The sequence below is a fragment of the Montipora foliosa genome, chromosome 12 (assembly GCF_036669935.1).
Source record: "Montipora foliosa isolate CH-2021 chromosome 12, ASM3666993v2, whole genome shotgun sequence".
Classification (NCBI taxonomy): domain Eukaryota; kingdom Metazoa; phylum Cnidaria; class Anthozoa; order Scleractinia; family Acroporidae; genus Montipora; species Montipora foliosa.
The window spans coordinates 3,919,941-3,930,800 of NC_090880.1; the positions used below are offsets into that span (position 1 = coordinate 3,919,941).

At 39.2% G+C, this 10,860-nt stretch overlaps 2 protein-coding genes across 3 annotated transcripts in view; one reads left to right on the forward strand and one right to left on the reverse strand.

The window, feature by feature from the left end:
• The first annotated feature begins 771 nt into the window (after positions 1-771).
• LOC137979761 (uncharacterized) overlaps positions 772-10,860 on the forward strand; it is a 27,225-nt gene continuing 17,136 nt past the window's right edge. The window contains exon 1 of one of the 2 annotated variants that reach the window (XM_068827109.1): positions 772-911. The gene's annotated coding sequence lies outside the window, so the exon portion shown is untranslated. Of the gene's footprint in view, positions 912-4,158; positions 4,179-10,860 lie in introns of those variants that run through there. The other variant, XM_068827110.1, reaches the window with a different exon arrangement.
• On the reverse strand, positions 7,825-8,712 carry LOC137980571 (uncharacterized). Its single transcript, XM_068828030.1, has 2 exons — positions 8,385-8,712; positions 7,825-7,949 (listed from the first exon to the last, which is right to left on the reverse strand). Exons 1-2 carry the CDS (start codon positions 8,710-8,712, stop codon positions 7,825-7,827), a joined length of 453 nt encoding a protein of 150 aa, XP_068684131.1.

Consider the following 10,860-nt stretch of genomic DNA (forward strand, 5'->3'; position numbering starts at 1 on the left):
ATCAATGCAAATTTGAGTATCTTGGATTACATCGGTTCGAAGAAAGAGTCGAATTTAACATCTTTTTCTGTTAAAGAGAAGGTCGATAGCCGAAGTAAAAATACATTTTACAATCGACACCAGGGAGTCACTAATCACTAGCTGTCTCCGTTCAGATATTGCATAATCAGCATATATTATAACTTAAGGTCTTTAAAAGTGCCTCAGTCAACAACATGAAAATGTCAAAATTAAAATGACCAAAAAAACGCTGGGGAAACATAAATCTTGTCCCTTTTCTACGGGTAATAAAAGAAAGCAAATAGTTTTTCCGATTGATTTTTCCAAAGTTCTTTTTTTTTTATTTGCCTTCAGGATGTGATTTGCTTGTTGTTGCACCAAAGCTTCCTTTTTCCGGAATGAAAGTAATTTACTTTTTCATCGTTTTCCAGTTCGATCACGGAAAAGCTTCTTACTACGTCCATTTCACCTTTGAGACAATCTTTTACTCTTTAAGAAAAACGAAACTTTTGTTGAAGCCGAAACAAAGCGCTTTAATTCTTGATGTACAATATTTAAGCTCTGTTTTGCCTGTCTATGGGTTTTAGAACCTTCGGGGCCGTGCCGTCCAAACAATAGCTCATACTTATCATAGATCAAAATTGCACTGTTAAGAAAATAGTCGTAAGCGATTGGCCACAATCTTGAAATAATGTCACGGTTTATTTATATTTAGATTTAAAACACCGCTTTATTTGCTTGTTGAGAGCGATATTTGTCAGGGGAACTAAATTAAAATTGAAAGTACAGTACTCACATCCCAATATTATCGAGGACAGTGGAAGCGGCAAGTCGCGACAATTTTTTCCCTTATCACATCATCCTTCTCCTGCAAAGACGAAAGCACGTAAATCAGCTACTGACTCATAAAGGTGTGTGACTGCTAAGATTTTGTTGGTTTACGAACTCATCTTCATCAGTAGTGCTTTTCCAGTTTTTGCGTGAGCCTCATCTCATGTCTAACTGCTTAAATTATGCATGATTTTGCGGGACTGTGTTAAGGATTTGTATTTTCAAACTGAAACCTTCATTTATTTTCCACAATCTTAATTCGACGTTCGACCTCCTTTCACACCTAAGAACGTTTTTACTTCAGTTAAGGGTCGAAATTTTATCAGGCAACGAATTAATTTGAAACAAAGGTTCGAGACCAGCCGCTGAATGAAATAGTAATATTGAATACGAGAGAAGCCAGGAAATTAAACATCCAACATGGATGAGTTTCAAGTTTCCTCAGTAATATACTATGCGTCATCTTAAATCATCTTAATCATTTTAAAGGCGAAATTCCTTGGACAAATCATCGCAACATGATAGAAGCGAGTCTTTGTAATAATATTTTCCCCAAGAAAAAAACTCTCCAAATATTGCATTGCATTTAAAAGTTAGATTTCGAAATAGCTGTGGTCTTAAATGCAATGCACATTTCTAAAAAAAGAACGATGAAAGTTCACATTAAAAGTGATATTATTGCACAACTTCGGAACTAAAGGCAGTACTATTGCTTTCATGAAGGAAACCTTTCACTGTCCGAAAAGTTCTCACTTATTTTCACATCATTTTTCCCTTTATATAAGTTTACATTGCAAGTGTTTATTCACTTCAAGGGCGACGCCTTATTGCAGCTTTTTCTTTGTTCCGAGAGTTTTTTCACTGCGGTAAATAACGGATGGGAACTCAATGTCATGTTGCAAATGTTTGAAAACCGCGAACGCAAACCGTGATAATCGATGATCACGAGAGATCGTAAATGGATTTTGCATGCAACGAGGAAAGACTGCAGTCTGCAGGATGTCTGTTAAATTGGCGACTAAAAGTCATTTTTATGGCTTGATACGTCATAGTCGCATTAGACAAACCCTCCTGCAGTATCTCACGAAACTTGAAATTGTCTTGCACAGGGCATTTTCACCACGAAATAGGAACTCTGATATTTGGACGAAGTTCACAATTCATGGTGATACTTTAGTAACTTCAGCACTTCAGTACGCTTGCTAGTAGCTTTTCTAGCAATTTATCGGTCATCCTAGTCGACTAACTATATCTTAGTTCGTTACTGCTGGTGACATTTTGAAATTCCTCGTTCACGAGCAGTGCTTTCTAGAAACGAAAGACCTATAATAGAGAGTCCATAGGGAGTAAATGTGTGAATTGTGCTATATTTGATATCCTCATTCATCAGTGTCATGCAAGGATAAAAGCTCGTGGCTGGGCATGTTGCAGACGCATGAAGCAGATCATCTGATAAATGCTTTCATTTGATTGGCTTATAACTAAGAGCTGAAAGAGTAATGCCCAGACAGCAAAACATGCAAACTAAAGCACTTTCCTTGCTTATGATATCCAATGCAGCGCAAATTGATCCCATTTTTAATATTCGAATGAAGTAATAACTCTTAAAGTGAATAGTCAATTTTGAACCGCTGTGTTAACATTTTTGTCATTTTTACGACGATGAAGCAGTTTTCCCCGTGTCTTGTGGTTTTAAAATATGTTTATTCAGACTTGAAATTCTATAGTTTTAAGGTTATGCCAATCTCCGATATCATTCGCCTTTAATACCTTGCTCTCGAGTTTACGACTTGGAAATGCTCACAGTATCATTTCAAGGTTCTTCGATACCGAAACCAGATTTTGAAGGTCAAACTTAAAAGGTAAAGACAAATTTCTATATCTGTTGTCTCAAATATCCACAACAATACATCCCTGATAACTAATGTCGGCAGAAGTTAAGTTCTCTCAAGTTGCATACTAAACAAAGTTTAAGCCCTCAATATTCGTAGCTAAGTTTCAGCCTGTGAAGTAAGTCTTTTGAATTCTCGGAAACTTTTGCCTTTTGTCGAATTTCCCCAGCTATTTGCCCTATTTGTTAGGTGACGCTAATCGATGTTACGTTTTAAGCCAGCTTTCATTATCTACGAATGCCTTTGTTTCTTGTAAGGACGAATCACTGCAGGTCGGCATTGCAGACAAAATTATGTTGGAAGGGTGGATTCAAAAAAGAGATTCCGCAGAAAAAAAAAAGAGATTTCATCAACTTACTTCCCAAAATATCACCTTCGTTTTGTTTATCTAATTTCCTTCCTCTATCAGGACACATGAATTGAACGAACTTGACATAATTTTCGTATCGATGAAACTAAAGAGCCAGTAACATCCAGATCCCAGTTATTCGAAAGATGGATAGCGCTATCCACCGGATAAATCAATGTCGTTTGGATTTCACTATAACTTATCCAATGGATAGTGATTTATCCGCCGGCTAGCGCTACTCATCGTGTGAACCTCTGGGGCCACACAATGTTTTTTCGGGCATTGAGCTCATGCTCTTATGCAGAACCAAAACTTTTCGTAGTTTCTAGCTCAGGTTTGGTGTCAGAATTAATGCAATCTTGGGAATTTCGTTCTCGATCCTCGATCTTCGATATTTTCCCCCGGGAAATTAAATCCCCTTGTGATATTTGGCAGAACTACGGGATTATCGTACTGAAAAGGACCAATAAAAATCAATCGGAATTCATCAATCAATGACAGCTCTTTTCCAATGTTGATTTGACGTCTAGAAGTTGTAAATTAATTTGTCGTCAAGTCCCAGATTTTCCGGCACATTTTCACAATTTGCGCTTTTTTCAAAGGCAGTCTTTCTAAACGCCGAAAGTGTGTATTCATCTGGTGACAGCTCTTGGGAGACACGAATAAGAGTAATTTAAACCGACCGCCGTAGTACAAGGGAATCGTGCACCTGTATGTTTTATTTGTTTATTTATCTGCAAAGAAAAACAAAGTCGAATTCCGTACTTGCTTAACCAAAAATCTTCGTCCTTAAATTCGCAATATTGTATCAAATATCTTAACCAAGTTTCGATCTTAGACTTACACTGTTTGTGTAAAGCTTTACACAAGGATACTTCAGTCGTAAGCTGTTGACGTGTGTCTCCTCTATGAGCCGTTTCGTGTTCAAAGCGTGAATAAACACTCTTGGCGAGTCATAAATATTAATGCTTTTTGGCGATAAAAAGTGTCGGAAATTTACTCTGTTTTAATCTCCTGGTTTCACTTCGATGACTGAAAAATCTGTTTAAATTTAACTGTTACGTTCGGTCGTCTTGTTTCAGGAATTGTTCGACGCTCCGCAAACCGTAAGTTTCTTTTCTATAAGTTGCCAGTTATCAGATCATGTTATATCCAAAACGCTTTTCCCTTTGACAAGGCTAAGACCGCAATTTTATCTGTAGTCGGTAGCTATGAGAACCATGTTTTCACTGTGTTGCCGTAATATCAGAGCTTTTTTAAATTATGTGATTCCAGAATGACATTTTTATTTTCCCTTCAATGTAAACTTCTGTAAATCGCCTTGAAGATTTCAGGTGTTTCGTCTACTTAGGCAGCGTTTACATGAACGGGATTTCATTTGTAGTATTTGTAACCGCATCGTTTTTGATGCGGTTACGCCTTCTGATCGAGACCGTTGCCGAAACCGGGTCAATTTGAAAACGCTGCCAAAAGTGGAGTGTTTTGAGAACGATACGCTTTCATCTGTCGTGTAAACAGCGAAAACCGCATCGAGTTGAATACGGTTACTATTTTGGCGGATATTTGCATTGTTCGATTCAAAATGGTGAATTTAGCACGTAGTGCAGCGCTCGCTTTGTACTTCGATTTTCTGGGGAAAACTGATCCGTGTAAACATTTCCAAACCGCATCGATTTTGACGCGGTTTCGAAGTCGTGAAACCGTATGGATGTGAAAACCGCGTTCGTATGAACGCTGAATTAGTGTGTGCTTTCAATGCTTGGACGGCTTGATATTTCGAGGGTGGGGTGTAGGGGGTGAGGAGTGGGGGGGGGGGGAGGGGAACCTGAGGCCTAAACACTATGCTTCAGATAATCACTAAGCCAAAGGTTAGCATTTTTGTGTCTACTGCGCACGTCATAGTGAAGTTGTGGAGCTGTCAAGTGTACACTGCGATCGAAAGCATGTACGTCGAAGATTTTTGGGGATCGTCACTGTAGTGTATCGATTTCAGTCAGCTTCTAGTTTTAAGTTACAAATTTTCACTGAATTCAAGTGTGTCAAACGAGATTCCTATAAGAATAAGCTAGCCTCCTTGTTAAAGGAATATGATGATATTTTCAAAGGGATAGGGAAGGTTACTGATTTTGAGCATAAACTTTCCAATGACCCTAACGTCAAACCTGTCAATCAACACCTAAGATGCAATTGTTGCAGTCAACAATGAGCTTGATAAAATGCTTGAAGAAAGAGGTGACTGAAGCCAGCCCATAAGTTTCCAATTTACTAATCTGGCTAGCTAAGAGGATGCACTTTATGAGAAACTAGACGCTCCATGAGCGTATACTGGGTTGCCTGGGGTACGTGTTACTAAAAACAGAAGGGACTGAGTTGGGTAGTATTGAATTGCAGCGTTCCAGGCAATTTTTTCAAGTCGGGGGTCATTAAGACCATTTAAGGTGTCACCCAGAAGTCGTGCCAGCAGAGGCCCTTTGGCTCACACGTTCATACGATGAAATAGATCTTTTTCTGAGGTTAAAAACCTGGCTACCAGCCTATTAATCATTTGCCAGAAAGAAAAAATTCCTGTCATTTTTAGAAAAAATAGGCACGCATTGCGTACGTGTGGTAGTGCAGTAACACAACGCTTTATTCCATATTGTCAATTGTCTTCTAAGGAGATTCAAGTTGTTTTTGCGTCATATGTAGCTCTAATAGTACACGATATTGTTTTGGTATTGTATATCATTGTAGTGCCATGGTAGAAGTCTTAGGTAAATAGCCCTCTAAGAAGACATGTGGTTAACAGCAAAGTACTACACCTAGAAAGATTGAAGAAAATAAATGGGAATCGACTGAAAACATTGGCTTCTAGGCTGACATGTTGATCATTTTCAAGTTCCCTGCCCTCTGAGCATCTGACAGTTTACTGAAGTTAATCCCTAGGGGTCCGGCGGGGTTAGTATCTGGATGGGTGATCTAAAAAATATACCACTTTGTAACAGAAGCATAGGACCGAAAACTCTATTTTAACCACAGGCTCCCCAAGCTGAAAATACGTGGTGTATGCGACAGCTTGTGTATATAGAGAATTGTATGGGAAAATCACCGATCGTAAAAAAATTGTGTAAATAACGATCTCATTTGAAATAAAGTTTTCCTCCTTAAATGTGTGACGAATTTGTCTCTTGTGCCGAGTTTAGAGCCATTCTGACGACGTTTAGTGAAGTTATCCGGAAACGGTTACTAAAATAATAGGAAGGCCGACCACTCCATCCATCGCTGGCCAGACCTCACTCCACAAATCGTTTTCTCCTCAACAGGAAAGTCCCGAATCGCAATAAAAACAACAGTTCCATAAAGCTCAATAAATTTCACTCCAAATACGTGTGTTTCGGCGGCCGAAAGACTCGTGAAGAATGAAAACTTTCCCTGAAAATTCACCTCTTCGGCTTTCCTCAGAGGCTTGTGACCAGGCAGTCAACAACGGCCGCTCGCAAGCTGGTTTCACCCTCAACTCTGATTGGTCCATTTGAATTTGACCGCGCGCTAGCAACACGACCTTCCAATCAGAGTTGAGGTAGAGGAAATTAGAGCTATGTCATCTACAAAGTCCAAATCATCAAGTTTGGATGTAAACCTCCATCTTATGCCACTCTCACCATTTCCAACTGTTCTTAATTCTCATCACCCAATCCATTATGATCAAAAGCAAGAATCCAGACATATTGAATCCCTGCTTGACGTCAGTTTTTATGTCAAACCATTTGCCTATCTCTCGCCCATCCACCACTGCACACTTGAAGCCATTATAAATCACTTTGACCATTTTCACTATTTTCTCCGCAATTCCATACCTCCCCATAAATTATCTCCCATAAACTTTCTCTGTGGATGGAATCAAAAGCTTTATCCATAAAGTTCAAATACTGGGTAGCTCGCCACTCATTTGCCTGTTCAATGATGATATTTCGTAGAATGAAAACCCAGTCTGTTGTTCCCATGCCTTTCCCATGACCGGCTTGTTCTTTCCTTAATCGTCTGTCAACACCCTTCCTTATTCGATCTATAATAATCCTGCCCAGTATTTTCCCCACTACAGACAGCAACGTTATCCCTCTTGAGTTCTTGCATTCCTTAAGATTACCTTTTTTTTGGCAGTTTAAGAATAAGTCCCTGTTCCAAGCCTCAGGAATCCTTTCATGGTTCCATATTTTTGTCATCAATTGATGTATTTTCTATGCTGAAAATTCTACGTTGGCTTTCAGCAACTCAGCTGTAATAGAGTCAATCCCTGGGGCTATGGCTTCCTTAACTTCACCTAACGTTGGCTCACTGACTGCAGTTTTCATTGAACTCGAATCCACAGTCTTCTTCACTAGTTATCGGGTTAAGTTTTCTGGTTCTTCTCTATTAAGCACTTCTTTAAAGTGGGCTCTGTCCATCTTGACTGCACTTCTTCTTTTCCACTTAGGAGATTTCCATTTTTGTCTAACACTACTGTGCTTTGCCTTGGTCTTTCATTGCGTAATGTCTTAGTGAGCCCATAAAGAGTCTTCATGTTCTGTTTTCTTGCAGCCTTCTCTGCCTGACCTGTAATATTGTCTATCCATTTTCTTTTATCCACCTTTATGCTCTTCTTCACTTTCTTATCCTTCCTTACATATTCTGCCCTAAGCTTTCTCTTAACCCTTTCGGAGCGTGTACTCAAGATCTTCTTATTATTATAAAGCCATCTCTTTGATCTATGAGGTCCCATGACTCCTTGCTGATCTATGGCTTTTTCTTCTTTTGAGGTCTTCCCAATACTGTTTCTGCTGCTTCTGTGTGTGCCTTCTTCATCACCCGAATGTCTCTCTCCACTTCTTCCTCTTCTTCAACTTCTGGTTCTTCATTCTCTAGAGCCTCATACCAATTGCTTAGGGTTACGTTAATTGTCTTAGGCACCTGCCCATTTTCCACCTTAGCCTTATTATACTTCACTCTACATCCAGCCTTTTCTCAGTTCGGTGCCTTTTTCAACCTGAGCTTAATTTTTGTACACACAAGTTAATGATCACTTCCAATATCTGCAGACCTGTAAACTCTGGTGTCGTTCAATGAATTCCTAAACCGTTTGCTGATAAGGATATGATCGATCTGATGATTCCTGGTTCTTCTATCGGGCGACACCCATGTTGCTTTTGTGGATTTTGCTTATGTGGGAATAGTGTTCCTGTAATAACTAGCTCATTCATATCACATATTTCACAAAGCCTTTCCCCGTTATCATTCCTTAGCCCCAGTCCGTGTTTTCTCATAATTCTTTCATAATCCCTGTTTTTGTATCCAACCTTGGCATTCATTTCTCCAGTAACTATCTATCACATCTTGCAATCTTGTTCGTCTGCATCTTCCGTTGGTGCGTATACATGCATGAATGACTGTAAGCTTTAAGTAATTGGAATAATACCTAGCTTGAATTATTCTTTCGCTGATAGGGGTCCACTCCATCAGAGTTCCAACTGCACTTTTTGACATCAATATACCTACTCCCTGTCTGTGGTTGTCATCATCTTTTCCAAAGTAAATTATGGTGTCTCCTTCTGCAAGTTGCACTTTTCCTTGGCCCGTGCAGTGCGTTTCACTGATGCGCATGATATTGATAACTTTCCTCTTCATCTCTCTTGCTACCTGTACGATGTTAGAACTTCTGTAGAGCGACCGTACATTCCAGTTACCAACCCTCAGGGTGTATTTAGGGTGTATCAGTGGCCTAATCGGCCCGGGGGGGCGTCCTGTTGGCTTTGGCTCCCCGTGCGTCATCGAGTCCCTCCTACGAGGTACGGTCACAACGCCTCCCTGATACAGTAAATTCTCTCTGCTTCTAGTTTTTGTAATAGTTGTTGATGAGGGTTATCAGCCCTCGGCAAATTATACAATTTTTCTAATAATTTTAGACTGACAGGATTGCACAGGAAGAGCCCATCAGGATAGTAAAATGTTTTTGGTTGCCCACAACATACACCAGTCGATTTTCAATAACTCCAATTCTTTGTACGACGTATCCCTGCTCAATGTTCTAAGTCAAAACCTTTTCTTTATCATATCGGTTGAACCAATTAAAAACTGTTAGCTGGGGCAAAAGAATGAGAAAAGTAAAATTTATGGACAAGTAAAAAAGTGTCGCGCTAATCATTGACGGTATTTTAGAAACAAATTCATGAAGATTCTTGAACTAAAAAACCGTTGTATTATCGATTTTTACTTGTATAATTTTAAGGCATATCAAACGTTGAATACTTCGCAAAACGTGTGGTAGTTAAATAAGCTTTGGTAAATAACGAACACTGACCGCCGGCTGCAGTGGCAAGGTGACTGTCTGACAGACAATTTTTTAGTTGACAAGCTGACCGCCGAACTCTGACTGGTCTTTGGCCAATTTTCAATAACTGAATTTAATCAGCTCTTATTAACGTCGTTTTTAAGACATTTTTAAGTCCACGTTAGAAAGCTGTTACAAAGATGAAGGCACAGCTACTAAGAAGGGGCAATACACAGTAAAGTGCAAATCACAATACATAGTGAGTCGCCGAATTGAAGTTTATAACATGTTTGGTTGGGTCATTGGTTATTCGTTGGGATCCACATCGAATCCTGATAATAAGAAACAACAACAACTTGGTCTAAGTTGTGAAGGACATGCAAAATTTTAGTCGGCCATCTTCTCCATTGTCAGAAATCAAAGAAACTCTTACGCTGGGTGCGACTGAACACCTTGATTGGTTTATAGGCCTTGAATCTTACACGGCCGGATGGCGCCAAGCAGCTTTTGTTTATCAGCTGATCTAAAGTGGTTTATCTTTGCTTTCACCACACTAACAATAGGAAAACAGTTGGAGCTGTTACGATTTTTAAATAACAATAATAACAGAAATGTTAGCTTATCATAAATTACAAATGCGCCAATTAGAACGCAGAAACAAGAACGTTCATTAAACACACAAAATTGAGTTTTTAGCCGGGTATGAATGCAACATTTGACTTTGAAAACAGTGGTTGGTCTGTTTAATCTTTGACTACACTGGACTTCTCATTTCATTTCGAACAGTGAGTAAGACCCGAATCCGTTGTGTACCAATGCAAAATCAACTTTGTCATACTATTTTCTTATTTTATTTTTTACACGACCTCACAAGCTTGTCGCTTTGAAATTTTCATCGTGTATAAATAAAGGTTGTATGTATGTATGTATGTATGTATGTTTAGCAAAGTATCAAATGCTAGAAAGTATCGAAAGCTACCTATGTCTTCCATAGATAAGGTTTATGAGGAAACGAACGAGAGCTTAAAATAGTATTAACTAAATAGCTTCCTCTTGCATTTCTCGAAGAATTTTACGTCTTAACGGGTAACTACTAAGGATGATCTGTGAGTATTTTGACAATGCCCTCTGTCTTTATTGGATTTTAATTTTTCAAACTTCCGAAAACCCTTGTTTGACATTCACCTTTGCAAAACTTGGTGTCACAATGACACCAGGCGGTACAGGATCAACGTTGAATGGCGTGAATATCACTGTGTCAACCCCCTTCTACTGCCCAGCGGGATTCGTAGGCGCGTCTTACTCTTTCTTGATGTTAGTCCAATCGGATTGAGGCACCCCGCCGCCCTTGTCTTTACAAAAATGTCTAATCGCATGAACATAATTTCGCAACAAAATCCCTGATAACAAAGCAGAAGTTTTTCCATCGATAAGGTCATATGTTAATAGATGCCATGTTGAGAATTTTGCTCTAGAAGGTCACGTATACGGTGCCCTGTGAAAAC